General features: G+C 38.1%; 1 protein-coding gene and 1 pseudogene across 4 annotated transcripts in view; both read left to right on the plus strand.

Annotated features, from left to right (window-relative positions):
* Positions 1 to 15,324, plus strand: part of TMEM150C (transmembrane protein 150C) — a 68,666-nt gene extending 53,342 nt beyond the window's left edge. For 3 of the 4 annotated variants that reach the window (XM_016156249.2, XM_016156252.2, XM_016156250.2), the window contains 4 exons: positions 110 to 177; positions 5,770 to 5,897; positions 8,509 to 8,686; positions 11,175 to 15,323. In XM_016156249.2, coding sequence (XP_016011735.1) covers positions 110 to 177; positions 5,770 to 5,897; positions 8,509 to 8,686; positions 11,175 to 11,383 — 583 coding nt within the window. In that variant the 3' untranslated portion in view covers positions 11,384 to 15,323. Of the gene's footprint in view, positions 1 to 109; positions 178 to 5,769; positions 5,898 to 8,508; positions 8,687 to 11,174 lie in introns of all 4 variants that reach the window. The other variant, XM_016156251.2, reaches the window with a different exon arrangement.
* A 5,211-nt stretch (positions 15,325 to 20,535) lies between these two features.
* On the plus strand, positions 20,536 to 20,654 carry LOC118609130 (annotated as a pseudogene).
* The last annotated feature ends 480 nt before the right edge of the window (positions 20,655 to 21,134 follow it).

The raw sequence follows: 21,134 nt of genomic DNA on the forward strand, positions 1-21,134 counted from the left end.
TGGAGGTTAAGATTTCAAAATATGAATTTTGAGGGGGCAAACATTCATTCCACTATGGAGGGTTATAGATATTAATATAGTAATGATAAAACATTTCATATTTTTCAAGTATTGCAGGTGATGAACCTCCTGCAAGCTGTGTGTTTAGTCAAGTTATGAACATGGCAGCATTCCTAGGTAAGACAATAATAATTTTTTATGTGCTTTGGTATTTTTCTATATATTTTCAGTTCTCCCAAACCCATATCAAAAGCATGGTGGGGTCCCTCTCACTCTCTGCCTCTGAGAGGAGACCACACTCTGGAGTGTTATCTTACAATTTGTCTTCCCTTTATCATCTTTATCAGTTCAGTGTATTCTTGACTTTATTTCTTTTGCTGCATGAAATAATATATATCACATACCATAAAACCCAGCTTGAGAACATAATATTGTACAATATGTTTGCTTTAAAAAGAAAGCCTTATTTATTCCTTCAGTGGAAAAGATGAAAAAAATGCATGGGTTCTGTGATAACTGTTGATGTGTGTGGATATCATTTTTACATCTAAAGGTCAGCATTAGCATTAGGGTGACTCTCTCCCCTGTGCCAATGCACATATCGAGCTGGCAAGTAGAGATATAGGTTTAAAAAAAAAAAAAAAAAAAAACATTAAACAACTTTCATACTCATGTTTGGCCCTAAATCCCCCACTTTTTCTTCAGGGCCCAAGGCCCTCATTTAATATCCTGTGCCCTGTATTCTGTGAGTGCCTCCATGACCTGGTGGTCCTCCGGGGGTCACGGGAACCAGCCATGCTCTCTATCCTTTTCCAGTCAGCCTTCTGTACCATCTCCTCATGGCCCGGCCTCCCCATTGACTTTCAGAGGGTCAACCAACCATCATTGTTGCCATGCTGTGGGGAACTGGCCAGTGACAACTAATTGTTTCAGCAGTGGTTTTCTGGAAGTGAGAGATAAAGTAAGAGATAAAGACGATGTTATTACTGAGGGAGTAAATGGTTTTCATAGCATCTACCCCCCCAAGAGGAGACCTGTTATTTCATCTATGTATAATCCCCCCCCCACACACACACACACAAAGTTTCTATTCACTCTTATTTTTAAATATTTCCTATAAGAAAAGGGAAGACCTGTAAACCTCACTGGAAAATCAAGGGAGATGGTTGGTCCAGCATGCCACACGGGCAGAGTCTTAACTGGTTCAGAAAGCTCAAAAAGTGAGAAACAGAGAACGCTCCCTGTGAGGCCCAAGAGGCCTCTAAGAGAAGCACACTGGGGACTTCTCTATAGTTAGTAAGATTGCTCCCTGGAGCTAACTTTCCTTGCCCAAGCTTCCCCAAAGCATATTCCAGTTCACCTAAGCAGGAAGTTTCTGGAAGGAATGGACTGCTACACTAGCACTAAAGAGCAGGTTCCATATTGGGGTTGCTGACTCTTTAATGAAGCTCTTCTCTTCATGCCCCTGGCAGGTAGTATTTTCATGTCCCAGATAGTCCCAAATTCTGAGAAAGGTAGTACTTTCAGCAGCTGGTGCACATGTGGGCAGCAAGGCCAGTCCTAGTCACTCAGGTTTTGTCCTCCCGGCCTTCACCCTCAGAGCTGCCAGGAACTTTATACTTAAACTTTTTTTCTACTCTTGACACCACTCTTCTGAAAAGATCTAATAAACTTATTCATACCAAGGCATAAATGACTGCTAAGGAGATATTTGCATTTAATGGAGCACAAAGTCCCGAGAGTGAATCTGAAATTGCAGGGTCAGAGACCATCCCCGGCCCCTCTGCAGTCACACCACGTATGCCTGCGGGTTGATACCTACTCATAAGATCATCCCCGCAGGAGCAATAATAACAATAATTAATGACAGTCATTTATATTCCAGGCACAATGCTAAGTGCTTTGCAAATGCTACCCCATCTAATCACAATACAGAGGAGATTGCCCTTTTTATAAAAAAGCTGTCACGAGCTATCTGCCCTCCATTGGGCTTTAAAGAAACCAATTAACATGTTGGAAGCTGCATACTGTTTCCTTCATATCCTTAAGAAAAATCAGTATTTCCAAGTAGTCTTTAGTGTATAATCTAAAAAATACCAGTTTGCACAGCTCACAAATTTATCCACTTATAGAGCTTATGATTAATTAATTATAAAAACATTTCCCCAAACAAATGAAAACAAGTTCCCCTCTTCCAGACGACGCGTGTCATCATTTTACACTCCAGTCCTTCCCTGCTCCACCAAGAAGCAATTAAGTTTTTATTAGCTTTCCTGCCCTAAAATACTGCAGCATCCAGTGTTGATTCTTTATCATCTTTTATCATTTTTGGTGCCATCTGGTGGACACAAAACTGATTAAGATTACTGTTCAATGGGAGCAAACCAACAATTATTTGTCTACTCTGCAAGGAAAGTTAGTTTACTAATGATTCTCGCTCTGAACTGTGGATGTTTTTATCTCCCCAGGCCTGTCCTGTCTAGCCTCAGACTCTTACTTTATTTTAATTTTTTTTGCCCCAGACTCTTACTTTAGATGGCATAACTGACTTTCAGAAACAACCTGCACTGCCTATAAGTCACTGCTTTTTGACAGCCTATGTATAGATTGTAATTTACAATCTATAAATGAATTTGTGTAGCATTTATTAAAATTAGTTACCAAAGACCTTTTACCTTTCTGATGGACTAATCAAAAATTGAATGCTCAATTATTCTTTTTACAGAATTAGTTATGCTCTTTGTCCAGAGTCAACACTTTATTTCTCCTTGGAGGATAAGGGTGAAGATCTAAGACAAATTTTTTGAAGGGAATATTATTTTTTGCCCTGGGTGATGGCGAGGATAAAAGCTAATAGCTGAATGATTTCAGTCACCTAAAAGCAGCCATTCTCCCTCCTTCAGCCAAAACATATTGATTGTCGTGTTCTACTGCAGTCATAAATAGGAATTATTGATGCATAAACTATAAAACTAAACTAAACAAAGGGAATTTGGCCAGGCACCAGTTTAGAACTGCAATTAAGAGCTGTTTTGTTTTGTTTTGTTTTGTTTTTGAGTTTGAACTCTAAAAACGAAGTCAACCTCAAAGTAAAAAATGTAATAAAGCAATAAGCAATTGTTTTAATATTTTGTGTCCTCTTAAAATAGGTAAATTAAAAAGGGATACCTATAGAGCAAAAGAACTATTCTAAATACCAAAAAAAAAGGTGGTTTTAAAAAATGTTTTCTAAAACTGTTAATAAAATCTAAAATTTTTAGTGAACCTAAAAGTTATATCTATTGAGCAGAACATTAATATGGTAAAAATTGGTTAGCATATATAAAGATGGCTTTGAATTTGCCGTACTGCCTGAAAGTCTTTTTCAAGGACATATAATTAAACCACTGCTTGGTTGAAAATGGTCTTTGTAACAGATAGTCTGAATCTGCCTCTATTTAAACCTACTTCTAACAAAACTGTTAAAGGACCAAAATCTTTACTATTTCCACCACCCTAAAAATTCAACTAGAATCTATTTTAAAAGGAAAGCATGCCTAGTCTGAGCTGATTAATAATAGAGTTAATAGGTTAAAGGGCAAATCGTAGTGTTTCAAATGTAATTCTGGAAGTTCAGAGTGTTTGGTTGAATTTCTTTCATCAAGTAGGTTTGCTACCTGCTTAATTTCATCATCTGCTCATGAAAAAAATGATTTTTATCATTGCTATTACAAATGGGAAGGCTAGCAATACTAGGACAAAGAGAATGATACATGTCCCATTTTTATTGGAGAGAAATAGATAACGCAGAGAGTGACCATCAACTGATTCTCTCCTCCTGGGCAAATGGTGCAAAAAGACATCAAGAGCCATTTCAGTGTCTGTTTCAGCAGCAGCTCAGTGCTTAGGCCAAGGTTCCAGCAGGATCCTCCATACTACGTGACAACCACAGAGCTCCCAGAGTAATACTTTTCACTAGTTATTTTTAGAAGAAATGAAATATGCTGTCTTGGTGTTTTGTTATTATGCCCTAATGTCCATACACTGTTAGTTAGCACATGTCTCCCATGGTGCCCTATGTTGAGGTTTCTGGTTTTAATCTACTGGCTTCTTTATCTGATGGTCACTTTGTATACAATACTTATATTGAATTTCTTCTCTCCCCACTTCCTCTCCTATTCCCATCCTAAAAATTAATAAGTCACACAGATTTTTTCATCCTTTAGGGTAGTTACTGTCATTATTAATGGACTTCTGACATACTATAACTTCTAAGTTCCTCAAACCAGTAGGTTGGGAAACTCTTGTCAATTCAAGTATAATTTATTAATTTTATGATCAGTAGTGGGCATTAGCTGAACCGTAAATATACCAAAAGCTAAATTTGAACTGAATAACTTGCAATTTTGTAAGTTATGATTTATTTCTCTTTTGTTTCCAAAATTTAAATATTAACCAAGTTGTATATCACTCTTTGAACAGAGGTACTTGGACCTGGATGTCAACTCACTGAGCTTATTATTTTCATAGTTTGAAACTATGAAATTCAGCATACTCGGGAAATGCAAATTTATGGTTGGGTTTTCTTTATTAATGGTTAGTAATAATGGCCTGCGATCAAGGTAAAACCTTTAGCAAATAATTACCTGCTTTTAATTGCTGTATAAATAGGGTAATTTTTGAATTTCCAATTGTCTTCTCTGCTAAACTTGAATGTCAAAATAAATTGTCTTAGGAAGTAGTATAAGTGCATTTCCTTTTATGTAGATATAGTTTATATTAATTGCAAGTACCTTTTTTGTCATTTGTAACCCAACTTCCTCAGCTTTTTGTATAAATATGAAATTATCCCTAGACTAGGCAGTTAATAAAAGGGGATTCTTAGGTTAGTGGCTTGCATATGGACTATCCTCAAGGTTACCGTTAGAAGTCAGGTTTGAAATCTAGGTAACTTCACTCTCTCGTCACATTCTCTGATGACAATTTGCTTCAAAAGATAGAGTGGTTCTTTTAAAATAAGTAATTAACATCATTTGGAAGAATTGAGCTTCCTTAATATAATCAGCTTGATTTTTAATATATACCAGACCCCAAAATCTGCTGTTAAAAATCCAGATTTCATAATTAGGTCATTGTAAGTGCTCTAATTTGAATTAACTATCATTGTCCTTGATAAGAACACACCTCCAGGTGGAATCAGAGGGAAGTGGGCGTGAACCAGTAATAAAAGGATTTGTACACTTGCCTTTATCTTCCTTCCTAGCCCCAGGAATGATTTCTGGCACAGGGACCAACAGGTTTGTCTAGACGTGGAACCTTGTCTTCTCCCCCGTGTTTTCCTGCCCTCTCTGTTCTAACACTGTTCTAAGCTAAAGGATGATTGAACCGGTGACTTTCCATATCATGGACTGTCTTTATCCCTATTTTATTTGTTGTGTGTCAAGCCTCTGCTGTGTTCTCCTAAGCTAGTCTGCCCTGTGCTGACCTGGGTTTTGAAAACTCCTTGAGAACAACTCTATTAACTGTTCTGTCATCTTTGCATCACTCCAGATAACATACAGCACTGCTGCTTCAACTCTGCTCTGCTTCCCCCCAGGTTAGATGTAATAAAACAACTAAATAATCTTAAGCATCGCATGGAAATTTTCTTTTTAAAATTGTCATTTCAGAGATTTAAAAGTGCACTGCGGTGAAAAGTTTGATTTTGTACATTGTGGCTTTAGAACTCTGTCTTATAGTCTGGATATATGATTTAAATGCTTTTACTGTAACATTTTGTTTTTTCCCCAGCTCTTGTGGTAGCTGTTCTGCGCTTCATACAACTGAAACCAAAGGTTTTAAATCCTTGGCTGAATATTAGTGGATTGGTTGCGCTGTGTCTGGCTTCCTTTGGAATGACCTTACTCGGTAATTTTCAGGTACTTCATTTGGCCTTTTTCACCTCCATCTCACACTTTACCTGTACATTATCATAGCTACTGAGAGATAGTCACTGTATGACCCATATAATTCTGCATAAATCTTAAAAGCAACTGCTAATAGTGGTTCCTAACATGCACAGGTTCTCCAGGCATCAGCCTTTCTAGTCTCTCAGCCTGGTCTACCTAAGTTTGCATTACACACATGAGGATGTTCACTAGGCATTAGAATTACAGCATGGTTATTAGGAAAAGTAGCTACCAAAACAGCTGTATATTTTCTGCAAAGGATTTCAAAGTGCTTTATACTTTTTTCCTAATAAATTGTATCCTAACGTACCTTTCTAGAATACTAATAGAATCATTATGGCCTTACTATAATTAAACATTTTTTCTGGATGAAAGCTTGCACTTCAGAGTAGCAAGCTCACGTGGGAGTTAAGTATGAAAACACAGAACTTCTCTGGAACACCGTGACTTGTACAAAGATACACTAGTACTGACTCTTCTTCCCAGAGATTTAGAAGCCTAAGGTTACAACATTTAAGAAAAATTTCTCTTGCCAATACCATCGCTCAACTCTAGACCTGAATGACTTCCTTTGTAAAACAGACAAGGAGACCCCTGCAGTATTTGTCTGATGTCCCTGCCTCCCTCCCTTCCCCAGCATCCCCTAAACTATGCTTTACACTGCTGCTAGAAACTTCCTTTTTATAATCAAACGCTGATCCTGACACCTCTCTTCCTTCTGTTGAGTGAAATCCATATGGCAAAGACATTCAAGAAAATATGATAGTAGATTTTCTAAGACTGTTTCTTGTCCTAACCCTCAGTCCTGATAATTCATAAAAACATGCTAACTCATTCCCCAACACTGTCCCTGGTACAGAGTAGCAATTAAGTAAGCATTTTTGACTTGATCAGTTGTTTGACAGAGGCAATCCCACCAATTCCTCTAACTATTCTAGGTCTCATCCCATATAGACAACAAGGAAGCTGCATTCATAGATCATATTGACTAGGACAGTAAATTATCAGAATATTTGAGAGTTTATCCTATTAAACTCCAAAATGTTAGGGCAGTGAGCATTTTTATTGAGATTTTGGTGGGAGTCTTTCCCTCACCTGTCTTTGCTGCAGGTGCTGGCATGTCGTAAAGTACTCAATAACTATCATTTCTCTCTACTCAGATGTAGATGGAAGTCAGTAAATAGGCGCTGTACTCTTTACTAAAGTCCCAGGAGAAACTCAGAGATTGGGTCACTTTGGTCGAAGCCGTGAATGATATCTGAAGGACATTTTCTGGACTGTCCACAGAGAGTATACAAGAAACAAATAACAAATTAGTTGCCTGTGGAGAAACCAGGTGGCTAGTATCTGGCATGGCAGACAGACTTTCCAATCTGTATACTCCTTTTATAATTTTTATAAGTTTGAACCATGTAACTTATTATCTATGTTTTTAATTAGGTTAAAAAATAATAAATGAATAAGGTTTAGAAAACCAGTTTCCTAGAAGTAAAATTTGAATTGAGGAATCATTAATTAAAATACGCTTGGAAATATGTCTTTTGAACTATAAGAGAAAAATGTATCTGGCACTCTTCTTTCCAAAGAAGATGTGGGGTGGGGATCCCACAGTAAAAAAAAAAAAAACCAGAGCAAATGTAAAAGGAAAGTAATATTGATTTAATACAACCATTATTCACAATAATGTCAAACAATAAAACATCTGCAGGCAATGACAATTCAAAAAATATATTTTCACCATGTTTTAAAAGCCATCTCCTCAAAATAGATTTTATTTTCCTATATTGGTATTTTAAAATATGTGTAATTACTGAAGGTGTTTTAAGTGATGAATTTTTTTTAAATCAGTGGATAATGATTTGGGGGTGTTTACATTTCCAACCCCCAATTGAAATAACCCAGATGGGTCTCCTTTGACCCATTCACTCTCTAAACACTGTGACCAGAAATCTTCAAACACTTCTAATGGGTCTACAGATATGGCAAAAGCTCATAGGTGGCAGTTTTATTATAATAGGAAAACAAAACAAAATCCCTTAACAATGAATTGGTCACACTACAGAGACGAGCCAGTTTTGTAGGAGTAAAGAACAGTTTTATTAGTTGTCTATGCCAATAAATTCTTAAACTGCTTAGAACTGGTCCTCCTCAATCAGTAAATGCACAGCCAGATCCCAGGTCTCATCTTAGTCTGAAAAGTAAAATTTGGAGTGTATGTTTGTAGAATCTTTGACATTTTTTTGTGTAACTTTCCTAGTTGTTTGTTTTTCTTCTACTTTTCCACAAAGCTTTTCTGGAAAATAAATTCAAGGAACAGATTATTACTGCTTGTATGGCTTTTCTAAACAACTGTTTTGAGGTTTGGGGGTACTCTTTATTTCCCTTCTTCCCCTCAGAGTTCAAACCAACTGCAAACCGACACAATAAGCCAGTGGAGATGAAGGGCTAATCTTCCTAAAATCTATCATCCCATTATTGGGATATCTGGTTTTTGACCTATTTTTTCTCCCTCACATACTCCATTGGCTTTTATGTCTTTTCTAAATGGGCCTCCACACTTCATTATCTGTTCATCCCTTAGCTCACAAATGATGAAGAAATCCATAACGTTGGAACCTCCTTGACATTTGGATTTGGCACCTTGACCTGCTGGATCCAGGCTGCATTGACACTCAAAGTCAACATCAAGAATGAAGGACGGAAAGTTGGAATTCCACGAGTTATTCTCTCAGGATCTGTCACTCTCTGTGTAGTCCTCTGTATCCTTTGAATGTGAATGGGTTCTTTACCAGTGAAATTAAAACACAGGTAACTTATGTATATAGAAGATGAGAAAATTGCCATTTCTCAATTAGGATAGTTCAGACCATCTCCTGATCTTAGACAAAACAGAAAAGTAAATCGGTATAAAAATAAAAACTCTCAGACTCATTTTTCACGTCAAAGAGAAGATAGAGAACTAAAAATAAAACAAGCTCTGCCTTCTCAAGATTGTTTCAGTTGTAGAAATGATGTTATGCATTCTCCTTATCACTGATAATGTAAAAGTTCCCCTTTATGAAGCACATATGCAATGCATAACCAAGAGAATTATGATTTTTCCCTCCATCTTAAAAAAATATATTCATTGTGACTTTATTAATCATCCTATTATTTCATTTAATTTATTAACTCTAAAATTAATTTCAAGGGACAAATACATTTATAACATTCAGGAAAATAAGCTTTTCTGGAAAAAAAATTCAACAATTAGGTATTGCTGCATATATAGTTGTCCTAAACAAATATTTTTGAGGTTTAGAAGCGCTCCTATTTCCCTTCCACCCTCCAGTTTAAACCAATGGAGAACAAGGAACCACATGGGGATAAAGAAATCAGCCTTTATTCCTGCTAAATTTGGAAAGGAAAATGCCACAGGCGTCCTATCTCACTCACACCCTGGAATTAAACTTACCCACTCAGTAACAAGTAGAGAAACCAGGGAAAGGAAGAGGAGAGCGCTTCGCTCAGCTTTACCCTTCAGATATCGCATAGGGTAGTCTAGGATGGAGCGCAGGGACTCCACCTGCTGGTGGTATGGCCGCGGAAGCCAGCCATTTCCAGCCCCACCAATCAGATTGCTCATTCGTCCCGATGGACAGAGCGATCATAAATGGTCACTCTCGTAGGTCCTTCTCAGGAAACAAGAGGAGATCATGTCCCTAGATGGTAGACTGCGTAGCTAACATAATCACACATCTTCGGTCATGTAATAGCCAGTATTTATGGGGCACTTACATGTGCGAGGCATTATCCTAAGCACTTTAGTTGTATCAGCTTCCTTAGGTAAGAACAGAGAAGCACAGAGGTTAATTTACCCCATATCACACACAGTATGTGATCTCGATTTAAACTCAGGCTCAGTTCTTGCACTTTTAACAGTACATGGTCTTTCTGTAGAGAACGTGGCTTAAAAATATGAAAAGATTTGGCACTCGGAAATAGTCTCTAGTTAGTAAAGTATTTGGAGTCTGTTATTTCTTCCCTCACAACTGCCATGCAATCATTTTATTGTTTTATTTTTTTCAAGTTCTGCTGTCACACTTTAGGACTTGAAAATCAAGCCAGAAAAATTTCTCGTTGCTAGCAACCTGATAAAATATTTTATGAGTGAAAAGCTCAAAATTCTGCCAGTATGAGATTTAAAGATTCATCTCTTCCCCATTATCTTAAGTGATAATATTGCTTTGGCAGTATTTCGAACCCTCAGAAGAGTATGTACAGACTTTAAATTGTTCTGAGCTTTGAGCTTATACCGAACTATTCTGCCATTTTATTTCTGAACATTTGGAACCATTTCTTGGTTTCCAGGTGAATGGGTCCAGGCCTAGTCCAGAGAGCAAAGTTTGGCTGAAGTAGTTTCACATTCTCTCTGAAAATTTCCCAAGATTTTAAATCTATGTTCTGAAGATAGAACATTCTAAGGGGGCATTTCAGATTTTTCTAAATAAGTGTATTTAGTCCTTGGCCTCTTGATCTTTTCACTAAAGCATGCCATGAACCTTTCTCAACACACACACTACACATATAATTAGGTGTAGGAGTCTTATTTGCTTTTTTTTTTTAATGCATTTTTTCATTTGGGCACAATTTTAAATGTGACACTAGGAATGAAACTAGCCCGTGAAGTATTGTCTGAAAGACAGTGTTGAAAACTAGACCGAAGTGGAAGAGGGACCACTTCAGACATTATTGGTAGCACTACAGGGACAAATGCAGCTTATATGGAGGTTGTTAGAGAATTGATATGTTCAAAATTGTTTCTAGGATAGAGTGATGACTATGACTCCATAGTCATTTGCAGTGGTTTTTAAACAGATAACTTTATTTTTCTGTCCAACTACTTACTTTGGAATTGTAATTCTCTTGCTAATCTCACAGATTATTAGGTGGCTGTGGAGTGGTTGAGTGCATGGCTTGGGACAGAATGCTTGTGTTTGAATCCCAGTTCCATCAGTTAACACCTGTGTGACTACAGACAGGTTGCTTATCTATTTGGCCTCAGTTTTCCTATTTTTAAATGAACCGATAATGATAATAGGACTGTCATGAAGATTAAGTTACATTTTCTGTGAAAGCACCTAGAAGCATGTCTGGAACAACGTAAGAGTTAGATAATGTTATCTAGTGAGGGGGAGAGCCAAACTTTTCCTATAACCTGTCTGCCCAGAGGAGAACCCAATTCTTTCCTTGACCGCTCCTCCCCAGACTTCATCCTCATGGCCCAAGGCATCCACATGTATGCAGCCAGGGTCCAGTGGGGCCTGGTCATGTGCTTTCTGTCATACTTTGGCACGTTTGCTGTGGAGTTCCGGCATTACCGTTACGAGATTGTTTGTTCTGAGTACCAGGAGAATTTTCTAAGCTTCTCAGAAAGCCTGTCTGAAGCTTCTGAATATCAAACTGACCAGGTGTAACCGACCAGTTTTTCCTCACTGGGGAGGCGGGTGTGACAGTGAGGGAGGGGGCCAGGAGGACACACTCATAGGACTTGACATATAACCTCATGACACATTTTACACACACACACACACACACACACACACACACACACACACACGTTCATGGCCACATTTGCCAAATGAGCTTTTCAGGGCGAGTTATTTCTTTTAACAAAAAAGCACAAGCCCTAATGTGTTGAAATACACCCTGTTACACTGAAAATGTATGCACGACAGAGCAAAAAGCTTGTGCGTGATCACCTGTTTTCCCTCCCTTCCACAATACTCCCTGCTCTTCTCATGCTCTTCACATATTTCAGACATCGTGATCATCCTGCCATAGGGTAGGGCAGGCTAAATGTCACATGAGAATAACGCCAACTCCCAAAGGTGCCTTCAGATCCAAAGGGCTTGGAAGCAGCTCATGAGGAAGTTCTGAATCTGGCACTAATACTCTTGAATGTATAGAGTATCATCTAATTGGATATAAACTGTATAATGTGACCCTGTGTAACCCGTAGAAAGGTAGGGGACCAAGGATAGCACTTTTCCACAAAAACTCCATCATTGTTCAGTGGTTGGCTGTGAGGATTCAGTGAAAAGAATATGCTACAAACTGTGAGAGTGGAGCCCACCACCATGGTTTGGACTTTACTGTGACAGAAATATTTCCAAATGTGAGTATTTGTAGGGACCTGGCCTACCAGGCATGGAACAGATGGGTCAGCGAGGGTGTCATTTCGTTTTTGCTTTTATAGTATGCTATCTATAGCTTTCATTTTATGTTTCATGGCTTGCCTTTTTGGAAGTAACTACCAAGGGTCTCTTAAGGCTTCATGGACAAAGAAGATGTAGGCCACATGTGAGAGATGAGCTTGTTTTAAGTTCAACCATGATAGAAGAGAAAAAAAAGGTGACCTGCAGGCTTAATTTGCTGCTTTTATGTCTGAAGCTAAATGTTCACAGAAAAAGCACAAAGAAACATGTGGATGTAATAAAAAGAGCTCCTGCTTGACATTTATAAAATATAGGAGTTTTAGAGCATCTTGTTACAAGTCCAAATCAGAGGAGAGTTTCTTAATATATGTCTGCAGCTCAAATTTAGTATTTTGGGGGAGGTTAAGGGCTTTTCATATTTGGAATTTTTAGAAGCCAATCAAAAGATTACCCTCCCCAAAAAACGAATTGGCATAGCTGTCCCCTACTGCCTAACACATAGTTCCCACCTGCTAAGAGTTTAGAACTCAAACTGTAGACCTGGGCTTTTGAGGCTATGCTTCACAGAAAAGAACAGAATCCTAAATTCAACGTGTGTTGGAGTAGGTCAGTTGACAGACTCCATGAGTACACTGTGTTTCAAGAAATTCCCAAATTTACTTTACAGGGGACTGGGATTTCATGGAATATAATGTGAAAAAACATTGTTTTTAAATTCAACCTAAACTCAGCTTCTTTGGGGGCAGGTATCAATGACTTTTTATCTCCGTATTTATCTCCACCTCCTAGCACAGTGCCTGGCACATCATAGGTGCTCAACAAACGCTGTTGAACAGAATTATTGGTGATTTAAGAGTAGGAAAGAGGAGTATCAGAGAAAGACTCAAAGGTGAGTGAGAGAATAGAAGATGACTATTTTAAGGAAGACAAGAATGGAAGAAATCATGAATAAGGGTCAGATAGAGGAGTGAGAATACTTATAAATGTTAAGTAAAATGTGGGGGGAAAAATCAAGCAGAGCATATTCTATTAAAAGGCATCTTAATTGTAAATAGTCTAAGGTAACATTTATTATTTTGGAATACTGCTTTTGGATTTTTTTTCATTTTTATATTTTAAAATTTTTATCAGAGGACAGACAGATTTATGAAATTTTCTTTTACTCTACACACTCCAAATTAAACAGCTTTTGGTGATGCACTATACACTTTCTTAAGAGCATACCTAATAGCACATTACAGCAGAATCTAGCAGTGACTGGCATTATTCATTGGGATCTGACCACTAAATAAAATTCTTTTATGCAGAATTGTGATTTGTCTCGTACACTAACATCTCTTCTCTAATATTGAAGCATAGGTAAACTCAATGAGATACTATGTTGAAAATGAACTTCAGCGTTGTGTTGGTAACATATTTCTAGGGTGTTTTCCAATACCAACAACCGATTCTCTGGACACCAACTAGATGGCCTACAGTTTTATCCAATTCTGATACTAACTACCCAGAGTTATTATCAGACTCCACAGGTTTAAGGGAGTCCCACAAGACTGCCCTCACTTCAGATGCCAGCTTCAAGTGTTATCCACACTTCTATCCAACGTGGCTATAAAATTGGGGAGTTCACACTACTCCCTTCCCTTTTAAGGTCAACAATTTGCTAGAGTGGCTCACAGAACCCAAGAAAACCCATACTTCCATTTGCCTGTTTATTATAGAGGGTATAACTCAAGAACAACCAAATGGAAGAGCTGCATCGGGCAGGGAAGGGGAGGGATGGATGCAGAGTCATGACATCTGCCCAGCATTTTGATGTGTTTATCAACCCAGAAGCTCTCTAAATCGTTCAGGAGTTTATAGAGCTCAATTTCTAGCACCTTTCCCCACCCATTTCCTGGAGGCTGGTCAGGAAGTCTAATCACTTGGTCTTTCCGTTGACCAGCTCCATCCTAAGGCCATCTAGGAACCCCACCCTAAGTGACCTCATTAGCATAAACTTAGGGGCTCATTATGAAGAGCAAAATACACTTCTATCACTCAGGAAATTCCAAGAGTTTTAGCAGCTCTATAGCAGGAAGTAAGGACAAAGGCCAAATATATTTTTGTATTACACCACACATATAAATAAAGATAAAGACTACAGAACCTCCTAGGAGTTAAGAACCACAGCCTTCTTGTAAGAGGCCAAGACTAGGGACTCTGCATTTATAATGACCAGCCGTGGAGGACCTAATGTGGATGACCTAGAGAACAAAGTTTGAAATACACTAACCTATGTTTTTGGTAGTCCAGCTGTCAAAGAAAAGTTCCCCTCCTGGTTAAGAGAAACATATTTTTAATGTTAACATTTTAAAGGTTTTGTAGTTTTGTATTTAATGGAGAACTGACAGTGAGGTAAAGTTTTATTACCTGTGTTATTAATTGAGTTTTTTTTTTGTTTGTTTTGTTTTTTTGCGTGCCCCTGGCATGGGAAAGTAAAACCTTTGTATCCTAAAATTTGTAATCCATTGGTTATAATGGAGCTGGAACACCACTGTTTATTTTTGTCCTTGGGTATTGTATCAGTCAAGATAGATTGGGTTTTGCCATCCCAAGATAAAACTAATAAAATTAAAGTTCATTTCTCACACTAGATGTCTCTCCAGGATTAGCAAGGGGTCTCTGCTCATTGCTATGCTTCAGACCCTGGCTGATAGAGGCATCTCAACATACACTTCCACAATTGCTGACAGCCAAGAAAATGTGAGACTGTGCACTGGTCATTAAAGCTTCTGCTGGGAAGTGACAGACATCACTTAGGTTACATTTCACTGGCTAGGGCAATTCACATGGCCATTTCTGAGAGCGGCACTCCTAACGTGCCCAGAATGGGAGAAACATTTGTGAACAGCCTGGTCACCACCAAAGGCTTCATATTAAGTTTTTCAGACTTTTTGGTCATTGTCATTCCTTTGAAGTGGGAGTTCCAAAGAATCAGTAAAAAACCCATCATCACACAGAAGTAGAGGAAAAGGTTTGTCAATAAAGCTGGGATAGAGCACCAAATTACAAATATGAAAAACAATCCAAATAATGGCAAGAACAATGCAATTCCTCTAAGCCTAAGGACTCTTGGCCACATTTAAAATATGTTATATTCCCCCAGAAGAGTGGGAACCAGCAATTTAGGGGGAAAGAAGAATTCTACACATAAAATAAGTTGATTTTCATAATCCTCAGCTTCATATCAGTTCAGATTTCCTATTAACACTCTCAAAGTGAGGGTCCCAAGAAATAGCAAATATCCAAATTTGAAATCCAAAGAAGGGAATGTGGGTGAGAAGGCTACGTCCATCACTGGAAAGCAAAGATCTTTCTGTCAACATAAAATATACTTTCTTCTATCTTTAATACAAAAAGTCCATATTTGCTGTCTCCAATCCCTCTCTCCTAATTTTCTCCTGAACTGACTCCAATCACTTGCTCCTATCTCTCCACTGGAACCGTTTTACTCAAGTTCTCTAAAGACCTTGTAATGTTAAATACAAGTGGTTCTTTTAATACCTCACCTAGACCCATACGCAACACCACAACATCATCCCCCTCTCCACCTCCCCGCTTAAAACACCTTCACTTGGCTTTTAGAACATTGTGCCTTCTTAAGTTGCCTCCTGCTTCACTGTCCTCTCCTCAGTCTCCTTTGCCAGGGCCACCTTCTCCCTGACATCCTAATATTGGAGTGCCGGATGATTCAGTTCCTTAGAACTCTCCCCTCCTATCTATACCCACCCTCTTGGCGACCTCATCCAGTCTTCTAGTTCTAAATATTGCCATGTGCTGATCTCTCCCAGCTTCTCCAGCTCAGACCTCTATCCTAAATGCCAGCCCTGTATATTCAACTACTTTGTGACATCTCCACTTGAAGAGCATCTCAAATTTAACACATCCTGAGAAGTCTTCCCATCTAAGTACAACTCATTTTTCAGTTGCTCAAACTGAAACCTTGAAGTAATCCTTATCTCTTCTTTCACTCCCACCTCATACTTGTAAGCAAACCCTGTTTGCTCTATCTTCAAATTATACTAGAATTTATCCACTGCTACCACTTGGTCAAGCCACTTCCATCTCTCCTACAAAACTGGTCTCTTTGCTTCCATTATCTGCTCCCTTCAAATTGTCCTCAACACAGCAGTCAAAATGACCCCGTTAAGTTATTAGACCATCATCACTCCTCTGCTCAAAACTCTGGCTTCTATTGTACTTAAACTAAAAACCCCAATCCCAGAAATGCCCTACAAGGCCCAACTAGACCTGCCTGTCTACCTTTCATTCCCTCTGTTCCAGTCTCTCTGCCTCCCTGCATTGCTCCAACAGCAAGGTATACTCTGCATCTCAGGACCTTTGTACTTTTTGAAACTACTGGCCTGGTCCATCTTCTCCCAAAATTTAAAACACTCACCTTCCTTATCTACTCAAATGTTACCTTCTGAGACCTCCTCAATCTCTAAAATTTAACTCCTTCAGGCCCATCCCAGCACTATTACTCTTTCCAGCTTTATTTCACTTTACAGCATTTTCTAAACATGGTCCTGTGATTAAAATTCTAACATGCATAACAGTCTAACACATTTTACTTTAATGATTTTATTATCTTATTCTCTCCACCTCTAAAATGCAAATTCCCTGAGGGCAGGGATTTTTGTCTGCCATGCACTTGGCACCTAGAACAGTGCCTGACACATAGTTAAGTGCTTAATAAATATTTTTTAAATAAATGAATGACAGGTAACTGGCCCCCTCTTTTTCTTTCTTCTTCCTCTTGTTTTAAAAGATTTAGTCTCTTAAATATGAGCTGCTCAAAAAAGTCATTTAAGAAACAATGGTAATGTCAGATTTCAGAGGATACAATTGTCCTCTTGCTCTTATAGCAAACAGTTATTTCTTAATGGTATCTGCAGCAACTAGTACACATTATGTACCCGAGTTCTAAATAGGACCTGAAATGATCCTTATGCAAACTGTGTCAGTACCTGATTTCCTCTAATGTAGCTCCAAAAATAAATTATGGAGATAACTGTGTCCTTACCCAAGGAAAATTGCATGTATTTCATGTGTTTAAGACAAGATGCTGAGCCGACCCTACAGGTTATACTCAGATTCTTAAATTTAACTCATCATAAACTCTCCCTACAAATGCTGTTTTGGTCAGGATGAAGAAAAGGATGTAGGCTGTCGAATGAATACTTCTGTAGAAAGAAGAACTAAGGGATTCATTCAACACTCAATATTAGAATAACATTTAATACTTCTGAATTTTTGTAAACCAAATTTAGATTTGTAGCCAGGGGTATAATTAAGAGGAAGAAAGAAAGGGCTTTGACTAAACACAGAGCAAAGTCAATTCAGGGACTAGGTATAATCCTGAGACTAGCCAGCGACTTGCTGTTTGCATTGCCCTAGTAGGAGGAAGATATCTTTCAGTGGACGTCCACATCATATCTATAAACATTATCATTGCTTGCCCTTGGAAAGCTTTAAGTATAACCTCTTTCTACTATGAAACCTGAAAGCACTATGCCTATTATTGGTAGACTTTTTCTACTCCATTGCATTTTATTCTGTAGATAATAATGAGCTAAAGTTCAAGCACAGGTTGTTAGGAATGGGAAGAATGAGTGAGGCACTATGAAAAAGACAATGAGTGTCACTTGTTGGCTATATAAGGAGGGGAAATTAGATATTCTGAGGAAGCCTGGGTCATTGGGAAAATGCGACACTTGCAAAATCTAGGGAGACTGTTTGGAGGGATGGAGAGAATAATGAGACAATCTTGATGCTCTTATCTGGAAAGTCCAGCACAGGCCCCCAAAAAGCCTAGCTGTGCTGAGAGGGGTGAAAAATCTATCCACTGCTTGGTACCATTTAATTTGCTTGGTTACTGTTCCAGTTACTGTGGCTACCTAACAAATTACCACAAAATGTAGTGGCATAAAACTATTATGCTCACAGATTCTATGGGTCAAGAATTTGGAGAGGGCATGGCGGAGAAAGCTTATTTCTATTCTGCACCTGAGGTCTTAGCTGCAAGACTTAAGAGCTGGAGGCTGGAGGCATCTGAAGGCTAGTTTATTCATATATCTGGAGATTGAGGCTAGCCTTCAGTTTGGGGCCTCCGTTCCTCTCCACCTGGGCTAATATGGGCTCCCTCACGGCATGGTAGATGGCTTCCCGAGAGCAAGTGTCCAACACCCAGATCCCAGAAGAGGACGTAGAAGCTGTATCCTTTTTGTAACGCAGCCTGGAAAGTCACAAAGCATCACCTCTGTTGCCCTTCTTCGGTTGGAGCTATCATAAGCTCCTACCTAGAATCTCAGAAGGAGACTTTATTTGGAAATAGAATCATCGTAGACGGAATTAGTTAAGATTAGGTGGTGCTAGAGTAGGCTAGGCCCAAAACCTAATACTACTCGTATGCCTCTCAGAAGATAGCCATGTGAAGACACAGACATACAAGGATATTGCCATGTGAAGATGGAGGTAGAGATTGAAGAAATGCCTTTACAGGCCAAATAACACTAAGGATGGTCAGCTGTCACCAGAAGCTAAGAGGCTTGGAATAGATTCTCCTTCAATTCCTCCAGAAGGAACCATCTCTGCTAACACCTTGATTTCAGACCTGGCATCCAGAACTGTGAGAGAATAAATTTCTGTTGCTTTAACCCACCCAGTTGGTAGTACTCTGCAAACCTAGGAAACCAATATAAAAGGTAAATAGTAAAAGAAAATATAAATATATGTATTGTTTATAACTCCTTTTTTCCCCCTTCAATCTGATTTAAAAGACAACTACATAAAGCTATAATTATAAATCTATGTCAATTGGCATACAATGTATAAAAATGTAATTTATGACAATATGAGTAGGGAGATCAAAGTTTTATATCCTGTTAAAACTTAGGTAGTATTAATTAGAGCTAGATCATTATAAATTAAGATAATTTATAATTCCCAGAGTAACCAATAGGAAAATAACTCAAATATATACTAAAATAAGCAACAAAAGAATTAAAATGGTATAGTAGAAAATATACATTTAACACAAAAGAAAGCAGTAACAGAGGACTAGATAAAAAAAAGATATAAAATCAGTTTTGAAGTATATAAAACAATATTGTTGACTATATTCACTATGCTGTGCATCGGATCTCCAGAACCTCTTCACTTGCTAGTTTCAAGTGTGTACCCAGTAGCAAAATGACAGAAGGAAGTCCTTATCAGTAATTACATTAAATGCAATGGAGTAAACTCTTCAGTTAAAAGACAGAGACTGGCAGAATGGACTTAAAAACATAATCTACTACACACTGTCTATACAAGACGCATTTTAGATTCAAAGACAAAATTAGGTTGAAAGTAAAAGGATGAAAAAAGATATGCCATGTAAATAATAACCAAGAGGGCTGGAGTAGCTCTACTAATATTAGACAAAATATACTTTAAGACAAAAAACTGTTAAAAGACACAAAGACAGACATTCATTATAATGTTAAAGGGCTGATCCATCAAAAAGACATAAGAATTATAAAAATGTATACACCTAAAACAGAGCAGCAAAATAAATGAAGCAAAAACAGACAGAATTGAAGAGAGAAATAATTCAACAATAATCGATGGAGAAATCAATATTCTGCATTCAATAGCAGATAAAACAACTACAAGATCAACAACGGAACAGAATACTCAACACTACAAATCAACTAGACCTAGCAAACATCTATAGGACATTCCACCCAACAACAGCAGAATACACATTTTCCAGTACACAAAGATCGCTCTCCAAAATAGACCATATGTTAGGACACAAAACAAGTATCAGTAATTTTAAAAGATAAAAGTCATACAAAATATGTTCTCTAAGTACAATGAAGTGAACTTAGAAATCAATAACAGAAGGAAGTTTAGAAAATTCACAAATATGTGGAAACAAAACAATACACTCTTAAATAACCAATGGATCAAAGAAGAAATCACAAGGGAAATCAGAAAATACTTTGAGCTGAATGAAAACAAAAGCACAAGATACCAAAGTCTATGGGATGCAGTGAAAGCTGTGCTCGGAGGGAACTTTGGAGCTATAGATGACTACATTCAAAAAGATCTCAAAGCAATAAGCTTTCACCTTAAGGAACTATAAAAAGAAGAGGAAACTAAACCCAAAGCAAGCAAAAGGAAGGAAATAATGTGAAGATAAATAGAATAGAGAATCAAAAAAAACCAGAAGTTGTTTTTTTGAAAAGATCAACGAAATCGATAAACCTTTAGCTAGACCTCAGATTCAAAGTAATCTTACTTTTGTTCCCACCACTCCACTGAGATTGCACTTGTTTAATCCAAGGGCCACTGCTAATCTCAATTTAAATTCTTGTCAGTGAGTCTCTGGCCATGCCACCCTGAATGTGCCCGATCTCGTCTGATCCCGGAAGCTAAGCAGGGTCAGGCCTCATTAGTACTTGAATGGGAGACCACCTAGAAATACCAGGTGCTGTAGGCATGTATACAAAAAAAAAAATTCTTATCAGCACTTGACACATTTGAGCACTCTCTTCATCTGGATCTCCTGCCACCCTCCCAGTTTTCCTTCCTCGATGCCCAATCCTTCTCCATCTCCTTTGCTGGCTTCTCTCCTTAGTTTGATCTCTAATGTTGGACCGAGGGCTCTGTCGAGACTATCAACAGACTCTTCTTATGTGAAAACATCCCACAGCTTTTAATAGCATTGCTAGACAAATGAACTCCCAAATCTAGGCCTTGAACTCTAGACTTAAAGACAACTGCATTTTGGTCATGTCTATACTGGCATGTACACTGGCAATTTGACCCTTTACACGCTATGTCGATGGTATCACTGTTTTTCCAGTGGCACCACCTATCCAGTTGCTCAAGCAAAAAATCCAGGAGTTAACCCTTCCGAATCCAATAAATGAGTGCTACTATTGTCACCTCTAAAAATGTATTTTGAATGTGTCCACTT

This window comes from Rousettus aegyptiacus, unplaced genomic scaffold (assembly GCF_014176215.1).
Source record: "Rousettus aegyptiacus isolate mRouAeg1 unplaced genomic scaffold, mRouAeg1.p scaffold_m13_p_10, whole genome shotgun sequence".
Lineage (NCBI taxonomy): Eukaryota > Metazoa > Chordata > Mammalia > Chiroptera > Pteropodidae > Rousettus > Rousettus aegyptiacus.